At 42.4% G+C, this 20,065-nt stretch overlaps 1 protein-coding gene across 6 annotated transcripts in view; it reads right to left on the reverse strand.

Moving 5' to 3' along the window:
- Window positions 1-5,599: 5,599 nt before the first annotated feature.
- The window catches only part of ctif (CBP80/20-dependent translation initiation factor), a 277,408-nt gene continuing 262,942 nt past the window's right edge, over window positions 5,600-20,065 (reverse strand). For all 6 annotated transcript variants that reach the window (XM_041203643.1, XM_041207545.1, XM_041206811.1 and 3 more), the window contains 2 exons: window positions 9,757-9,810; window positions 5,600-8,261 (listed from right to left, as the gene is read on the reverse strand). In XM_041203643.1, the coding sequence (XP_041059577.1) occupies window positions 8,046-8,261; window positions 9,757-9,810 (270 nt within the window). In that variant the 3' untranslated portion in view covers window positions 5,600-8,045. The remainder of the gene's footprint in view (window positions 8,262-9,756; window positions 9,811-20,065) is intronic.

Below are 20,065 nucleotides of genomic sequence, written 5' to 3' on the forward strand. Positions count from 1 at the left end.
GCTACTGTGCATCGGTAGTGGAGGAAGTGAATGTTGTGGATGTGCTGCCAATCAAGCGGGCTGCTTTGCCCTGGACAGTGTCAAGCTTATTGAGTGTGCTGGGAGCTCCACTCATCCAGGCAAGTGGACGGGGAGTATTCTATCACAGTCCTGACTTGTGCCTTGTAGATGGTGGACAGGAGGTGGGTTACTCATCGCAAGATTCCTAGCCTCTCATGTGCTCTTGTAACCACAGTATTTATAGGGCTAGTCCAGTTCAGTTTCTGGTCAATGGTGACCCCCAGGATGTTGACAGTGGGGGATTCAGTGATGGTAATGCCATTGAACATCAAGGGGCAATGGTTAGATTCTCTCTTGTTGGAGATGGTCATTGCTTGGCACTTGTGTGGCATGAATGTTACTTGACATTTGTCAGCCCAAGCCTGGATATTGCCCAGGTCTTGCTGCATTTGGACATGGACTGCTTCAGTATCTGAGGAGTCGCGAATAGTGAAATTGCCAACATCCCCACTTCTGACCTTATGATGGAAGGAAGGTCATTGATGAAACAGCTGAAGATGGTTGGGCTGAGGACACTATCCTGAGGAACTCGTGCAGTGATGTCCTGGAGCTGAGATGACTGACCTCCAACAACCACATCCATCTTCCTTTGTTCTAGGTATGATTCCAATCAGTGGAGAGTTTTCCCCCTGATTCCCATTGACTCCAGTTTTACTAGGGCTCCTTGATGCTACACTGTGTCAAATGCTGCCTTGATATCAAGGACAGTTACTCTCACCTCACCTCAGGAGTTCAACTTTTTTGTCCATGGCTGAACCAAGACTGTGTGGTCCTGGCAGAACCCAAACCGGGCACCAGTGAGCAGGTCATTGCTAAGCAAATGCCACTTGATAGCGCAGGTGATGATCCCTTACATTACTTTACTGATGATTGAGAGTAGACTGATGGGGCGGGCGGTAATTGGCTGGCTTGGATTTGTCCTGCTTTTTGTGTACAGAGCATGCCTGGGCAATTTTCCACACAGCCGGGTAGATACCAGAGTTGTAGCTGTACTGGAACAGCTTGGCTAAGGGCGTGGCAAGTTCTGGAGCATATGTCTTCAATACTATTGCCAGAATATTGCCTGGGCCCATAGCCTTTGCACTATCCAGTGCCTTCAGTCATTTCTTGATATCACTTGGAGTGAATCGAATCTGTGATACTGGGGACCTCAAGAGGAGGCTGAGATGGATCATCCACTCTGCACTTCTGGCTGAAGTTTGTCGCAAATGCTTCAGCCTTATCTTTTGCACTGATGTGCTGGGAGCCCCCATCAATGAGGATGGGGATATTTGTAGAGCCTCTTCCTCTAGTGAGTTGTTTAATTGGCCACCATCATTCACCACTGGACATGGCAGGACTGCAGATCTTAGAGCTGATCTAATTTTTTATTTTTAGATCTGATCTGTTGGTTGTGGGATCGCTGAGCTCTGTCTATCATTTGCTGCTTATACTGTTTGGCACGCAAGTAGTCCTGTGTTACAGCTTGAACCAGGTTGACACCTCATTTTTGGGTATGCTTGGTGCTGCTCCTGGGATGCCCACCTGCACTCTTCTTTGAACCAGGGTTGATACCCTGGCTTGATGGTAATGGTAGAGTGGAGGATGTGCCAGGCCATGAGGTTACAGATGGTGTTCAAGTACAATTCTGCTGCTGCTGATGGCCCACAGCGCCTAATGGATGCTCAATCCTGATTTGTTAAATTTTCTCAAAATATATCCCATTTAGCATGTTGATAGTGCCACACAACATGATGCAGGGTGTCCTCAATTTGAAGGTGGGATTTCATCTCCACAAGGACTATGCAGTGGTCACTCCCACCAATATGGTCGTGGACAGATGCATCTGCGGCAGGCAGGTTGGTGGGGATGAGGTCACTATGTTTTTCCCTTTTGTTGGTTACCACCTGCCGCAGACCCAGTCAAGCCGTGTCATTTAGAACTCAGCCAGCTCAGTCAATAGTGGAGCTACTCTTGGTGATGGACATTGAAGTCCCCCACACACGGAACACATTCTATGCCCTTGCCACCCTCAGTGCATCCTCCAAGTGATTTTCAACATGGAGGAGCACTTATTCAGCAGCTAAGGGAGGGTGGTTTGTGGTAATCAGCAGGAGGTTTCCTTGCCCATGTTTGACCTGGTGCCATGAGACTTCATGGGGTCCAGAGCCGATGTTGAGGACTCCCAGGGCAACTCCCTCCCGACTGCATACCACTGTGCTGCCACCTCTGCTGGGTCTGTCCTGCCGTGGTATCTGGAACATTATCTGTAAGGTAAGATTCTGTGAGGATGACTATGTCAAGCTGTTGCTTGACTAGTCTGTGAGACAGCTCTCCCAATTTTGGGACTAGCCCCCAGATGTTAGTAAGAAGGACTTTGCAGGTTTGACAGGCCTGAGATTGCCGTTGTCATTTCTGGTACCTAGGCTGGATGGTCGATCCGGTTTCATTCCTTTTTTGAGACCTTGTAACGGTTTGATGCAACTGAGTAGTTTGCTAGGTCATTTCAGAGGGCATTTCAGAGTCAAACACATTGCTGTGGGTCTGGAGTCATATACAAAATAAGGATGGCAGATTTCTTTCCCTAAAGGACATTAGTAAACCAGATGGGTTTTTACAACAATTGACAATGGTTTCATGCTCATCATTAGACTTTTAATTCCAGAGTTTTTTTTTAATGAATTCAAATTCCACCATTTGAGGGGCGGGATTCGAACCTGGTCCCCAGAACGTTACTAAATACCACTATGCCATTGCCTCCCACAACATACATAGATATCAAATAATATCTGCATATAGAACTCCTTTGAGAAAGAGTTTTGTTAAATTTGTAAATTATTTTGTTAGTGTCCATGATGCTGGAAGTGTTTACTAATCCCCAGCCAAGATGAGGAGCTTACTATCTGAGTATGTGTATTGCCAGGTGGTAAACATGCACATGACAACAGAGTGAGTCAGTTCACAGAGGAGCCTGGGTGGACCATGGTGCTTCTATCGTTTATTTGGAGAGAAATTCTGAACTCAGTAATTCCACATTGGTCCATAGTGACAATAGTGCATTGGCAAATAGAGTTTTGTAGAAAATTTTTGTGGCTTTTAGGATTTAAACTCCTTTTCTCACCTATCTTCTTCTGTAGGTACTAATTCATTCTGTGGCAGTGTTCCACAGGTGGCAACTGCCTTCTGGTGCCTCATGTATATTTCATGTCTTTGAATGTTAACAGGTTGTCAACCATGGCTGAGTTCAATCATGTTTTCACCAGATGTCTGCACATTTCAGAACAGAAAGGAAACAAGACCAGGGCTCATTTTACTCCTCATAAGCTTAAAACTATTGAGGCTAATTGGAGGACCCCGCACCCCAACTGAGAAAGCTAAATCAGCACAGCCCAGAAGTTGGTCTCTCTGAATCAGTTCCAAGTTATATGTGCATTTATACCAGTTGAGCTTTTTGTTAAGAGGAGGGCACCCATAAACAAGTCATCCATTAATTTACTTACTAAATATAATGAGGAAAATGCTTTTTCATTACTGTATGGGGCTATTTTCCACTTACTATGATAAAGTAACAATGAAGTTACACCCATTCTCGTCCACTTGTTGCAGGGTTTCTTTGGTTCCTTCTTCTAACAACTTATGGCCTCAGAGAAAATGCACTTTCATTTACTGTGAGGCTATGTGTTGAAAGGTCTAACTTTTAATGTTAGCTTTCCTTCTCCTCCACTTGCTGGTTGATTGCTCTACACTTCCAAAATTCATTGTATTTATTCACAAAAATAAAGTAGTCCCATTACTATATACCAGTGCTATGTATGGAAATTTTGCTAGTATAATAAAACTATTTCAAAATACCAAGTCATTCAGAATGAAAATCCAGATACTCCATTACTTTAACTTTAAACAGCATAGAATGATATAACACATTAAAAGACCATCTGGCATATCCCACCTATGCAGGCGCTTTGAAAGAGCTATCCAATAAGGCTCTCTTGCTTTTTCCCCATGGCAAGATTTTTTGCTTCAAAGCGTTTATCCAAATCCCTTTTGAAAATTGTGGAGGAGCAACTGTTAAGTCACATTAGAGGCAGATTTTCTCAGTGTAACTGCTACAAAAAGGTGATATGCGTTACACATCCAGATGTACCTGGATCCATTTTATGTCAATCCTTGGCTGCCTGGTTCTAAAGTCAACAGCACCGCCATATCATGTGAAGACATGAAAAGATCCTCTCGAGGAAAAAAATTTGGAAATTTGAATTAAAGCAAAATGGTAATTTACATATTCTCAATCCAATATAGTGAGTTTTGACTTTTGAGCGCCTGCTGGATGGTTTCTAGTGCCCACAGCGAAGAGACAACCATGTCTGTAAGGACTTGGCCTAGTTTGCATCAAGCAGGACAGCTTTTCCGATGCAGCTCAGCAAATTAAATTTGGCTAATGTCAGGCAACCCTATACAGCAGCAAGATAAGTTGGGGGTATTGGGGGAGGTCCTTTGGAGTACTCCTGCCCTTTTGGGCCTCACAAAAATTATTTTAATCTGAATCTTTGTTGGGCTTCTTCAACTTTGTCACCCATGGAACTGATGATCAGAGCTTGACTAGCATGCGTTGTGATCATTTTCATAAGATCAGAAGAAAAAGGACCAGGAATTAGGCCAATCAGCCCACTGAGCCTGCTCCATCATTCAGTAAGATCACGGGTGATCTGATTGTGACCTTAACTCCATGTTCCTGCCTGTCCCCCGTAACATTTAATTCCCTGGTCGGTCAAAAATCTGTCTAACACAGTGGGAACATATTCAATGTCCCAGCCTCTTCTGTTCTCTGTGGAAGAGAACTCCAAAGACTAATGACCATCTGAGAAAATAAATTCTTCCCCATCTCCCTCCTAAATGGGAAACTTCTTATTTTTAAACCATACCCCCTAGATCTAGTTCTTCTGTGAGAAGAAACATCCTCCCTGCATTTACCCTGACAAGCCTGACAAGCCCAAAATGACTAATTTATCCCAATTCTCTGCTTCCTGTTAGTTAGCCAATCAGCTATCCATGCTAATATATCACCGCCCCCCCCAAACACCATGAGCTCTTATCTTGTGCAGTAACCTTTCATGTGGCACCTAACCAAATGCCTTTTCAAGCTAAAATGACACAAGTCAGGAGTGTAATGGAAACCCTCCACTTGCCTGAATGAGTACAGCTCCAACAACATTCAAGAAGCATGACACCATCCAGGACAAAGCAGCCTGCTTTACTTGCACTCCATCCACTACCTTAAACAGTCACTCCTTCTACCAATGATGCACAGTGGCAGCAGTGTGTGCCATCTACAAAATGCACCACAGCAATGCTCTAAGGCTCCTTTGACAGCACCTTCCAATACCATGTCCTCTACCACCTAAAAGAACAAGGCCACATGCAGATGGGAACTCCCTTCCTAACTGCACTGTGGGTGTAACTACACCACATGGACTGCAGCAGTTCAAGAAGGTGACACAGCACCATCTTCTCAAGGGCAATCAAGAATGAGCAACAAATGCTGGTCTAGCCAGCGACGTTCAAATTCAGTTAACGAGTAAAAAAAAAATCAGGGCACATTAAAAGGGCTCTAACCCCTGAAACAGGATTGGCGCTTGGGTGCCAATGATGGGTGCCTTTCAAGTTAGCATCGGCCTTATCATTGTGATTAAAAGGGTGATACAGCTAACAACCCTAGTTTGAGGCAGTTACCGCCCCATTAATGTCATGTGAAAACAAATTAAAGTCAACCTCCATCCCCATCCTGACTTCAATATCCCACTCCTCGCAGAATACCATAGTGCAAAGAATGGAAAATTCACACCTACAGTGGTATTTTCACTCAAATCTCCATGGGATTTTGAAGTTTGGATCTAAGGGCAGAACTAAATATTAGCCTCTAGTTGTACTGCAACAATGTAAAATGAAACAGAGGAAGTGCCACATAGTTAGTGGTGCTCTGCTCCTGCACACCGTTAAAATATAAGTGGCTACTGCCAAATCCATTCATTAAATTGTTTAGATCTTGGACTTATCTGTAACAAAACCTGCTCATCATTACTGCAGAAAAAAAACTGACCAGGCTTCAAAAGATTTAACCAACAGCAAGACTGCTCTCATTCATTCTCCAAGTTAAACCTGATTTCCTATCACTTTGTTAAGAGTCTACCATCCGACAAAGCCATTGGCAACATTACAACTGGTAGTGGAGGCTATAAATGTGTTAATCTTCATACAGTTGACCAAGAAGCCTTGTTTATAAATGCTCCCAACTATATGTTATAATACATAGAGTTCAGTTTTCTCCCTTTCCCTGTCAGGAGGAGTCTACCAGAGAACGATGATTGGATGCTTTGTACAATTGAATGATGCCAATAACAATAATCAATCATTGTCAGATTGTTGAATGATAATCAAGATGATTACCATAAGACAGCGCGGTCAGCACATCTTACACAAAATGATTCACTTAGCACTTATTGTGCAAGATAATTCAGTCAGCATTTATTACACAAGTTAACACAGAGTCTGTAGTGTGTTATGAGGCAGCAACATACTGTGGAGTTCAAAGCCAGAAGCTGTAAAACTGAACTTTCAACATTTTATAACATAAAAAAAGACAGGCTTGCATTTATCTAGCGCCTTGCACAACCTCAGGACATCCCAAAGCTCTTAATGGCCAATGAAGTACTTATGAAGTGTAGTCACTTTTGTAATGTAGAAAAAGTGGCAGCCAAATTGTGCACAGCAAGTTCCCACAATAGCAATGTGATAATGAGCAGATAACCTGTTTATCATTGTTTGATACTTTGAGCATACTCCAGGCTATTCATCACCTGACATAATAATCAAGGTTAGAGCCATTCTCAAACTGGTTTTGCTAGAAGTATCATGAAGGTGGCTCTCCGTGCTCATCATGTGACTGAGCCAGAAATAATACTGGGAATTATTTTACTGGTTGATGTAGGTAAACTGTTTTGAGAAAAAAAATCAATAATTACATTAAATGAATTGTAGACTTGCAGTCTAAATAGAATACTGTAAACTTAGGGGAATATCCTCCCGTTAGCAATATATTAGCAGGTACTTCACATTTAATCCATGTTGTCCCTTCTTAGCTTTAGATACTGGATCTACCATTGCCCATTTTAGTGTATGAGGCCAAGTCAAGTCTTCATTTAGCCTTTATCAATCACAGCACCGGGACACGGTCAAGTACTGGGAGATTTGCTCTGGTACCCAGGGACCACCATCTCACACTTCAATCAAAATGCAACATTGAAGGATTCAAACCTGCACTTTCAGTCACTTAACCCAAATGCATAGCTTCAGAATCTTCTGGAAGAAATTGTTTTGGAAGCTGAGTAAATTAAAATTTTCAGCTTTGTACAAAAAGAACATGCAGCTGAAGTTCCAATGTAAACTCGATCTTTTTTATTTTTCCTTGTTTCCTTTCCTAGAATTTGAGCAATTAGAAAGAGTGTATAAAACAAAAAAAAAGGTCAACTTAAAACCAGCCCTGCATGAAGTAATTGATTTTCAAGCCTGGCATAGAACGTGCTTCCTATTGTCCTGCCAGGCCATCTGCTGAGTGTCACCTTCTGCCAATTGCTTAGCAAGACGGCTGTCACAATGGCAGAACAAAAAAAGCACACAGAGCGCACACACATACACACACTCAGCACAATACCAGGCTAGCTCCAGCCCTCCACAAACCATGAGTTGCTGTGCTGTCAATGGATCAACTACAATCAAAAGCACAGGAGGGGGAAAGGGAGGCTTGGCACTTGAATGAAAGAACGCGCCCCGAAAATGATTCTCTGCATGCTGGGACTTATCTTTCCATTCCTCTTCTTATCTAATACATTCCCCTTCTTTCCAGTAAAGAGTCTTTTTTTATATATAAAAAAAGACAGCACCTTCCTATATTTTGTTCCTCCTTCTTCCTGTTTTCTCTTTTTTTCCCCCCTGTTTATTTTTTTCTTTTTTTAAGCAGTTAGTTTCTGGATGGTTTTGTTGTAGTACTGCGTGATGGTGGGGGTCAGCGGGTTCCAGTTATTGGCGTGTAGCTCAATGACTTCGAGAAGGAGGGATCGCGTCAACGCCGATTCTGAGGGGCCAAGCATCTTGTCGCGTGCTGCTGCCAGCAGCTCTGTCATCATCTCTGGCAGCTGTTCCTCCAGCAGCTTGCCTGTGCTCTGCAGCTGTCAAATGGGTCAAAGGGTATAGGTCAAAGTTTACACTGTCAAACCACTTGAAAGGACTATAAGCAATGATTAAGACAGATCAGAGATGGAGATTAAAAATCATTTCTAAGACGATTTTATATTTTCTCCCCCTGTCTTGCTCTCTTCTTTTTTACTCCTACTCTAAACGATGCCTGCTGATAAAGGGTTTCATCCTTTAGTTTAGGAAGTAGAAAGTATTGTCAATAGATACAGCATACAACTCTGATGGTTCAAGTGATCCAATACACGATTTACTGAGGTACCAAGTGATCCAGACCACAAGGCCCCTAAGTTAAAAGTCTAGTCTACGCTGATCCCAAGTAAGGTGATAGTCGGTGCACTACACTGGACCTCACATTGGGAGTTGAGGGAGAAATCAGCCATGGTTTCCCCTCCTGATTGCCATTCAGTGATCTCTGCATGTGTGAAGAAAAAAATTGGGTATTGCTGACAATGCACTTTGTGAATAAATAGTTTTCTGTCACTCATTGCCTGGACTTGTACATTTGCTTCCTGTACTGGAGGAATGGTCAGAAACAAAAACCCATTATAAGAGGGGAGGGTTAATATAAATTCGAAGATAAGGCTTCATTGCATCAATCTACTTACAATTGTAATGTATTACACAAAAAGCTATTGGTACATTTCCTGATCATTTAATTTTCTGTGTACATCGGCTTTAAGGGAGAACAGCTGGCTATTTTTGTCAGCTGAGCTTTCCTCCACGCTCCCTGCATCATGCAACGCTGCCTGAGAGGATCAGGTTGAAAAACTCTTTGCATGTTGCTAGTAGTTATTCAAGTGCGCCTGTAGTGATGGGCTCGATTTTCCCTCCTTCTCCTTTGTCTACATGTTGGGAAGCAGTTGACTCAGCTACATTTCCTTGGTCTCAAGAACTCCCCTTACGAAAAATCTCAGGTGTGACGTCATGTTCTATGCCTCTGTGTTGAAGCAAAATGACTCAGCACTTAGCCCTGTCTTGGCCAACACTTAGGCTCTGGCCTTAGAAGGGTAATATGGTTATCAGTTTTGACCAGATCAAGTAAATCTGGCAGGGATAGGGTGGAAATACCTACACTTCAGCCTTTTACTTTGCTTTCTGCTGTACTGGCCAGTGAGCAGCGTGGTAGAAGATAGAGCATTTGTGTGATCCGGCTGGTGATGATGGCGCAAATATGGGCTTGTATTGTCCGCTTTCTCTGTCATCTCTATGAATGGCCATTAATTATGGTCTCACAAAGGTTCACCACTCAAACTGAATGTTGATTTTTCTTACCGGCCACAGACCAACAATCCTCATCTGCTACAGAAATACATAATGTTGAACTGTCCAGGACTCTTACATGGCAAAGCCCAATATGAAAGATCACAAAACTATTTAGGTTCAGCAACAAGACAGATATTTACAGAATTGGCTGTTGGATTGCAGTCAGTATAGCAATAACATGGAAAATATGAAATAAAAACCTACCTCCATCGAGCAACACAGAACAGCATCTTCTTTGACATCTTGTGATTGTAACAGCTAAGGCGTAGTGGCAAAATCCGATTATAGGAAGGAAACAAGACAAAATAGGTACAATTGACTTCATATAAGTTCAAAGACAAAATGTGCTAATCTACTTGCAATGACATGATACAATAGAAAAGTTAATGGCACTTTCACTGATCATTGCAATTTGTGGTGCAGAGTGACTTATAGGCGAGAGCCATTTTCCTTTTAGATCACTTTTCCTCGAGGATCTCCTCCACGCAATAATCTAAGAGGATTTTGCATTCAAAATTGCAATTTTCTGCTTTGTTTCCTCTTAACGGAAAAGGTGTTTCTTAAGAATAACTGCTGCCAGTCTTAAATTAAGGGCCAAGTACTCCCGGTACATCTAGGACTTTCACACTTGGTAACTAATGTATATGGGATTCGAAATGGTCATGATGGCCTCCACAGCTGAATGTCCTGACCTTTAACCTCAACTTCACTTTCCCATCTTATCCCTGTATCCCTAAATTCCTCTGGCGCCCAAAAATCTATTGAACTCGGTCTTGAATATACTCAACAACTGAGCCTCCACAGCCCTCTGGGTAGAGAAATCCAAAGATTTGCAACCCTCAGAGAAATATTAATTTTAATACATTTTAATATTTAGTGAAAAATCTGGTTGAAGCAGTTGGAGGGTTAATCAACACACCCAATCGCTTGTGAAATGCTCATTCCCTTGTACATCAGAAAGGGCCAACACCCAGGCACCTGCTTTTCATCTCTACTTTGCACAATCCCATATCAGTAACTTCACACAGGTATGCTTAAAACAGTCTGCATGCAAGATTACAATGATGACGTCTGAGTATCTTGAAAACATGACAAATTTTTCATTTCAATTTTTCTTAACCATCAACATAACCTTAAACATTCAGGAATGAAAGAGAAAATTAGGGCCTGGATTTTCATGCCTCGATCCATATTGAAATGAAGTGGACTTAAAAATCGCAGAAAGGACCTGATTCCAGCATTTCTGCCTCATTTTTATGGCTTTGGGAATGGGGTGCAGGTAGCAGGTCCTCAACAATCTAGCCCTTGCCTACTCCACTGCGGTAGTGAGCATTCTAGACCCCCTGTTATTTTCATGGAATCAGGCCTGTTTTGTTAGGAGATGTAGTTCATGGCACTTCAGAGGAATTATGAACCAAGGGAGAACCCCAGTCCCAAATGGGGAACCAAATAAAAATACAGCCACCTGCTTCTAGAATTCTTTCACTGATGGGCTTTGAAATACAAAAAGAAAACTATTCTTTCAGTTTCAATACTTATATGCTGTATTTTAAGTTACATGTATTTTTACTGAAGTGATCAGTCCTGCAGAGATAAGTTGACCATTACAATGATCAGCATTGTATAAGTTTTGAGATGCATTAGAAATTTTTTTCCATTGGGAAGTGTTTTTATGCATTCAAAACTTAAGAATACACTGCTTGGGATCTCGAGTGTAATAATCTGAAATGGTTTAAATGCCCAGGGTCCTTTTAAAAGGGAAAACAATCTTCAGCAGCATTCACTTGCTCCTGGACTGCTTTGATTGACAGGACATCTGGTGCAGCTTTGAAAAAAGGCCACCTGGTTATTCATAAGAACATAAGAAATAAGAGCAGGAGTAGGCAATTTGGCCCCTCAAGCCTGCCCTGCCATTCAATGAGATCATGGCTGACTTGCCCCAGGCCTCAATTCCTCTTTTGTGCCAACTCCTCATAGCCCTCAACTGCCCAATATTTCAAAAATCTATCTACCTCCTCTTTAAATACTCTCAGTGACCTAACCTCCACAACTCTCTGGGGTAGAAAATTCCAGACATTCATTACCCTCTGAAAGAAGAAATTCCTTTGCATCTCAGTTTTAAATGAGTGTCCTTTTATTCTGTAACTCCTAGTTCGAGATTCCCTACTAGTGGAAACATCTGTTCAACACCTACCCTGTCAAGCCCCCTCAGAATTTATACATTTCAATAAGATCCTCTCTCATTCTTCTAAACGCTAATGAATAAAGGCCTAACCTGTTTAGCCATTCTTGTTAAGTCAACCCCTTCATCCCAGGAATCAGCCTAGTGAATCTCTTTTGAACTGCCTCCGATGCCAGTATTTCCTTTCTTAAATATGGGGACCAAAACTGTACACAGTACTCCAGAGGTGCAGCCTCAGCAACACCCTGTACGATTGTAACAAGACTTCCCTATTTTTAAACTCCAAGCCCCTAGCAATACAAGTTAAAATTCCATTTGCCTTCTTAATTACTTGCCGCACCTGTATGCTAACTTTTTGTATTTCATGCACAAGAGCACCCAGATCCCTCTGTGCTGCACTTTTTTGGAGTCTCTCTCCTTTTAAAGAATAGTCTGCCTTTTGATTCTTCCCACCAAAGTGCATGACCTCACACTTTCCTATATTAAACTCTATCTGCCAAGTTTTTGCCCGCTCACTCAACCTATCTATATCCTCTTGCAGATTCCTTATGTCCTCATCACAACATGCCTATTTTTGTATCAGCAGCAAATTTGGACACATTACACTCTGCTCCCTCCTCCAAGTAAATAATTGAGGGCCTAGGACTGATTCTTGTGGCACTTGACTAGTCACATCTTTCCAACCTGAAAAAGACCCATTAATCCTGACTCTGTCTTGTGTGTTAACCAATCCTCAATCCATGCTAATACATGACTCCCAATACAGTGAACTCCTATCTTGTGCAATAACCTTTTATCTTTTGGCACCTTATTGAATGCCTTCTGGATATCCAAATACATTACATTTACCGGTTCCCCTTTATTAACTCTGCTTGTTATATCCTCAAAGAACTCTAGCAAACTTGTCAAACATGATTTCCCTTTCACAAAACCATGTGTTAAGCTTTTCTAAATGTTCTGCTATTTCTTCCTTAAATGATGGACTCTAGCGTTTTCCCAACAGCAGATGTTAGGCTGACTGGTCTATAGTTTCCTGCTTTTTGGCTCCCTCCCTTCTTGAACAGGGACATCACATTCAATCCAGTGAGTTCTGGAATATTTCAACCAATGCCTACACCATCTCTGCAACCATTTCCTTTAAAACCCTTGGACGCAGGTCATCAGGTCCTGGCGACTTATCTGTCTTTAGTCCCATTAGTTTCTCAAATACTTTGTCCCTCGTGATAGAGACTGTTACAAGATCTTTCCTCCCATTAGCTCCTTGCTTATCGGATGTCTTTGGGATGTTTATAGTGTCCTCTACCGTGAAGACCGATGCAAAATATTAGTTTAAATTATCTGCCATCTCCTGGCTCCCCATTATCAATTCTCCAGTCACATCTTCCAAGGGTCCCATGCTCGCTTTAGCCACTCTCTTTTTATATACCCATAGAAGCTCTTGCTGTTCGTTTTTATATTTCTTGCTAATTTACTTTCATAGCCAATTTCCTCCCTCTTTATTAGCTTTTTAGTCATCTGCTGCTGGTTCCTAAAAAAATCCCAATCTTCTGGCCTGCCACTAGTTTTCGCTGCTTTTTTTTTTTGATTGACCACCTTTGTTAACCACAGGTGATTCATCCTTCTCATCAAGCCCTTCTTTATGACCAGAATAAATTTTTGCTGAGCGTTATGAAATAACTGCCACTGCTCACTCACTGACTTTCCCCTTAGTCTAATTTCCCAGCCTGCTTTAGAGGACTCTTTCTTCATACTTCTGTAATTGCCTTTATTTAAGTTGAGGACATTGGTTTCTGACCCGAGTTGCTCTCCTCAAATTGAATTTGAAAATCTACCATTTTGTGATCACTACCCCCTAAAATCGATCCAAAAAAGCCTGCTCCTGGGTAGGTTCTGCAATGTATTGCTCTAAGAAACAATCCCTGATGCACTCTACAAATTCGTCTTCCATGTTACCCCTGCCAATCTGATTTGTCCAGTCAGTATGCAGATTAAAACTACCCATGATAATTATAACGCCCTTCTTACACACCTCCATTGTTTCCCGATATATACTTTGTCCTACAGTGAGGCAACTCTTCGGGGGCCTATAAAAGACTCCCATCCATGACTTCTTCCCTTTGCTATTCTTTATTTCCACCCAAACTGATTCCACATCACTATCTATTGCACCTATATCACAACTCACCACCGCACTGATACTGAGTAACAAAGCCACCCCACCTCCTTTTCCTTTTTGCCTCTTTTTCTGGAATGTCGAATACCCTTGAATATTGAGTTCCCAGTCTTGGTCACCCTGCAACCATGCCTTTGTAATAGCTATCCAGTCATATTCATTTATTTCTATTTGTGCTGTCAACTCATCTATCTTGTTACAAATGCTGCATGCATTCAGGTAAAGAGCCTTAAGCTTTGACTTTTTACCATTATTACTCCTTCAGGTTCTAATTTCTGCTGCACTCTTCTGCTTATATTTTCTGCCCCTTCCTGTCACACTTTGATTATCCTTCGCCTCCTCACTACTCTGCACCTCTGCTCTCTCATATCTTTTTGATCTTTTAAACTTCCCTTCAATTGAACCCTCCCCTCCAATTAGTTTAAGTCCTATCTACAACCCTAGTTATACAATTCTCCAGGTTGCTGGTCCCAGCATGGTTCAAATGAAGTCCATAATAATGGAACAGCTCCCATCTTCCCCAGTACTGGTGCCAGTGCCTCATGAATCAGAATCCATTTCTCCCACACCAATCTTTGAGCCACGCATTTACTTCTCTAATCTTGTTTACCCTATGCCAATTTTCACATGTGGTCCAGAGATTATTCATTCATCATTAAAACTGGGCTGATGTCCCAGTAAATGGAGGTGGGCGTTCTAGTCTGCTGCCCTTGCTATCCGTCCACCTCCATTGCCGCCTTAGGCAGAGTGCCCGACTTTATCTTTCCCCCATCTCCCCGACACAAAAATATGGGAGATGGGGGTCTCTTTAAAGGAAATGGGTCTGCCAGGTTGGGAAGTTTTCTAACTCGACCTCCCAGCCTCCTCCACCAAAATCCGGCCCCTGATGTCTGTTATCTGGCTCATTCCTCATGCAAGATCTTCAACCTTGGATTCCCGGAGCTGCTGTCACAGCGCACAGGACCATCACACCCGGGATGTTAGGATCTTGCCTCCTCCGCACCTCCCAGCTCCCTCCTCAGTCACCTTTGAGCTTCCCTCCATCACCCTTGACCCTTACTCCAGCATCGTTGCACTGCTTTCAGTGATCCTGGACCCACCACCCCATCACCTTTGACCAACTATTATTCACCCTAGAGCCTCCCCCCATCACCATCGGTCAGCCCCCTGGCACACTGGAACTGCCCCCTTACCCTTGACCTGTCATCTATCATCCTCAGCCCTCCCTCTACCATCTTTGACTCTGTTTCCCTCGGCTTTCAGGACTTCACTATTGACCTTTCCTGTATAACCCTTGATCTCCCCACAATCATGCTTGACCTACTGTCTTTGGACATTGGACATCTCTGTATCATCCAGCTTCCTCCTTCTGCAGCTCACGAGACTTTGTAGAGCTGCCACCTCTCTCCCTTGATCAGCCATGCCCTGTTCTCCTTTGATTGCCACCACCCAACCTCCATCATCAATGCCTCCTGTCTAGCAGTTGAACAAAGCTCCCCTTACTCAGGATTGTAGATAGGAGACCATTCAGTTCAAATCCACCAGGAAGACTACCTCGCCTGCTGCATGTCACATTTAAGCAGTCGTGAATCTGAAGCCTCATTCGCTGATTGTCTTATGAGGAAAGGCTGGACAGGTTAGGCTTGCATCCACTTGAATTTAGAAGAGTAAGAGGCGACTTAATTGAAACCATTAAGACACTGAGGGGTCTTGACAGGGTGGATGTTCAGAGGATGTTTCTTCTTGTGGGAGAATTTGGAACTAGGTGTCGCTGTTTAAAAAATAAGGGGTCGCCAATTTAAGACAGAGATGAGAATTTTTTCTCTCAGAGGTTGGGGCAAGCTCAAGGGGCCGAGTGGCCTACTCCTGCTTCTAATTCATATGCTCGTATGATTACTTAATTATAAATATACGCTTAACTCTGGCAAGGTTCCCTTTTAATGAACAAACACGGCATGAAAATATATTAAAAGAGGTTCTTGATGCTTGCTGATCCATCCTCAATGCACCACCAACTTAATAATGTAGATTCATCCCACCCTCTGCAAGCTGACTTTCGGCATCCCCCCTCAATTAAGTGCCCCCGCCCTCCTCATTTCCCACTCCCAGGAGCTTCATAAGATTCTACCTTATATGTTCAAGTCAGAATGGTAAGTGACTTGGGAGATAAAAATTCTACCAAACTTTGCTGCTCTTATTCTTTTTGTTGATAGGAGAGGGAGGTACTGTCGAACTAAACTTAATGCATTACTGCAGTGCATTGTACAATGCACCAGTGATCAATGGTTTGAACAGCCTGTTGAGTGACAGGATCTGTTAGTCACAGAGAGAGTGTTCATGACGTGGTTTAACGGACTGACAATCAGTCAGGAATCCTTCTACCATTTCCCCACTATCCCCCAAAGGCAAAGAAAAGCTTGTGTGTGAAGATATGCTAAAAAAAAAACTATTAACTCCAAGCACTCATAGGCAGGGCATAGCAGAGGTTAGATGCAGATTAAAGCTGCTTCCCAGCCTCACCTTCAGAGAGCATCCCATGGCACCACTGCGACCTCTCCATTGCTAACAACTGTCAGCCAAGTAATCAGTTTGTTACATGGCAGAATCCAACACTCTGTCAGCTGGTTCACTTTCGTAAAACAAAAATCACACAATGATATCAAAATGCCAATAGCCAGTCATATGCCACCAAATAGATTAATTTTGAGAGGTGATCTGTTATAGTCTGAAGTTACATAGCAGAAATGCTACAAACTACCGGTAGAGTGCCTTCTACCCATCCCCCCAAAACCTTTACTCCATACATCGTCCCTTTAATGCTTTGCTTTGAAAGTTATACATGGACTTTTTTTTCTGAGATGGTTTGGTAATCTCACATTACGGGATATTCACTGCCACAAAGGTTCCACTTTGCTGAAGTGTTTTCTTTATACTGGCCTTATTAAAACAAAAATAACTGGCACAACACAAGTGCCTCTTTGTTGAAGGTGGGGGACTGGAAGTTGAGGATGATCAAAGTGAGAGTAAAAAAACCCTGGATTCTGTCAAAAAACCCTGACAGCTTGGAAGAAGGAAAGAAAAGGCAGGGAAATACACAAGCTACACAGTGTTTGAAGAAAAAAAACTTAACATTGCTGCTTTTGGCAATAATTTTCTTTTTTGGAATGAAATTTGAACCAGAGGATTGAAATTTTAGGATGATTGAGATGCAAGTCAGCAGGACGAGAAATGGAACACCTGGAAAGCCATGATGATTTTAAGGATGAAGTGATGCTCTTCAGAAATGTCACTGTGTCATGTGAACGTCGAAGTAGCTCATGTTTCACGGGCTTTCTCAAAGGCTCAGTTGGTAACATGCTGCCCAGTGCAGTGTTGAACGCCCCTCACCCATCACCAAATTATTTTAAACCTTTATACAGCAGCAGGCAGACCTCAACTGGAATACTGTGTACAATTCTGGATATCACACTTCAGGAAGGACATCAAGACACTGGAGAGGGTACCAGGGATGAGGGGCTTCATTTCAGCTATGTGGAGAGACTGGAGAAACTGGGCTTGTTCTCCTTCGAGCAGAAAACATTAAGAGGAAATTTGTAAGAGGTGTTAAAAAATAATGAACGGATTCATACAGTAAGTAAGGAGAAACTGCCTCCGGGGCCAGAAGGGTCAGTACCCTGAGGACACAGATGTAAGATATTGGCAAAAGAACCAGAAGGGACCTGAGAAAAACATTTAAAAAAAAAGTTAATAGTGACCTGAATGCACCGCTTGAAAAGGTGGTGGAAGCAGATTCAACAGTAACATTCAAAGGACAACTGGATAAATACTTGGAAGCAAACATTTTACAGGGCTATAAGGAAAAAGCAGGTGAGTGGGATTAATTCAATAACTCTACCAAAGAGCCCCGGTATAGATACAATAGAATGAATGGCCTTCTCCAGCCATGTATAATTCTACGAATCTATATAATAAATGGATAGAGGTCATTTTCACAGTGCCCTCTGCCTTTTCTTACTTCTTACATTCAATACAGTCTAGTCCTCCACATGCACACCTTCAACTGTTCGGTGCACCAGGAGCAGCTTGCCTTCTCTGTGTTGAGTAGTTCTGGATCAGCCTAATGCAAATTTGTCACGCCCACGAAAATAAACAGATCTACTCGGGACACATGTAGGACTTTGCTGGGATGGAATTCCCATAATAGAATACTTTTACATGGATATCAACTATCAGTTTCTGTCCCCTTTAAAGTTTCTTTTTATTCTCCTATTAATCATCTCCCTTATCATCCTCAAGGTTTTGACTCTTGATGGGAATGTTACCTGCCCTCCAGTAGCTCACCCAACTGAAGCCTAGAGAGGTGTGTCTTGGTAAGTTAATCATAAGATCATACGAAATAGGAGCAGCAGTAGGCCATATGGCCCATCAAGTCTGCTCCAGCATTCAATAAGATCATGGCTGATCTGATTGTGGCCTTAAGTCTACTTTCCTGCCTGCCACCATAACCCTTCACTCCCTAATAGATCAAAAATCTGTCCAACCCAGCCTTGAGTATATTCAATGACCCAGCCTCCACTGCATGCTGGGAAAGAGGATTCCAAAGACTAACAACCCTCAGAGAAGAAATTCCTCCTCATCTCCGTTTTAAATGGGAGACCCCTTATTTTTAAACTGTGCCCCCAGTTCTAGATTCCCCCATGAGGGGAAACAACCTCTCAGCATCTATGCTGTCAAGTCCCCTCAGAATCTTATACGTTTCAACAAGATTCTCATTCTTCCAAACTCCAATGTGTATGGGCCCAACCTGCTCAACCTTTCCGCATTAAGACAACACCTTCATCCCAGGAATCAGCCTAGTAAACCTTCTCTGAACTGCTTCCAATGCAAATATATCCCCCCCTAAGTAAGGAGACCAAAATTGCACGCAGTACTCTAGGTGTGGTCTCACCACTCAGATGTACAGATGTAGCAAGAGTTCCCTACTTCTATACTCCATTCCTTGCAATGAAGGCCAACATTCCATTTGCCTTCCTAATTATTTATTAATTATTTATGTACAAAGACACGCAGATCCCTCTCTACTGCAGCATTCTGCAGTCTCTCTCCGTTTAAATAACATTCTGCTCTTCTATTCTTCCTGCCAAAGTGGACAACCTCGCATCTTCCTACACCATATTCCATCTGCCAACATTTTGCCCATTCACTTAACCTATACACATCCCTTTGTAGACTCTTTGTATCCTCCTTAACTTGCTTTCCCAACTATCTTTGTATCATCAGCAAATTTGGCTACAATACAGTCAGTCCCTTCACCCAAGTCAGTAATATAGATCGTAAATAGTTGATGCCCCAGCACTGATCCCTCTGGGACTTAACTAGTTACAGTTTGCAACCTGGAAAGGACTCATTTATCCCAACTCTCCGTTTCCTGTTCATTAGCTAATCTTCTATCTATGTTACCACCAGCACGATGAGTTCTTATCTTGTGCAGTAACCTTTTATGTGGCACCTTATCAAAGGCCTTTTGGAAATCCAAATACACTACATCCATTGGTTCCACTTTATCTACCCTGCTTGTTACATCCTGAAAGAACTCTAATACATTTGTCAAACAAGATTTTCTTTTCACAAAACCATATTGACTCTTCCTGATTATATTATGATTTTCGAAATGTCCTACTACTACCTTATTAATAATGGACCTATAGTTTCCTGCTTTCTGTCTCCCTCCTTTTTTGAAAAGTGCTGCTACATTTGTGGCTTTCCAATCCGCTGGGACCTTTCCAGAATCTAGGGAATTTCGGAAGATTACAACCAATGTATCCACTACCTCCACAGCCACTTTTTTAACGATCCTAGGATGCAGGTCATCAGGTCCAGGAGACTTGTCAGCCTTTAGTTCCATCAGATTTCCTAGTACTTTTTCTCTAGTGATTGTGATTGTTTTAAGTTCCTCCCTCCCTTTGGCCCCCTGCTTTTCTATTATTCTTGGGGTACTTTTTGGGTCTTCTACTGTGAAGGCAAAATACTTGTTCAAAGTCTCTGCCATTTCCTTGTTTCAAATCAATGCTGGGTGGCATCATGATCAACCTTATCCACACACGCTCTCTTTTCAGCAGGAAAAGTGATAAATAGAAAGTGATCAGGTATGGGAATTC

This window comes from Carcharodon carcharias, chromosome 1 (assembly GCF_017639515.1).
Source record: "Carcharodon carcharias isolate sCarCar2 chromosome 1, sCarCar2.pri, whole genome shotgun sequence".
Classification (NCBI taxonomy): domain Eukaryota; kingdom Metazoa; phylum Chordata; class Chondrichthyes; order Lamniformes; family Lamnidae; genus Carcharodon; species Carcharodon carcharias.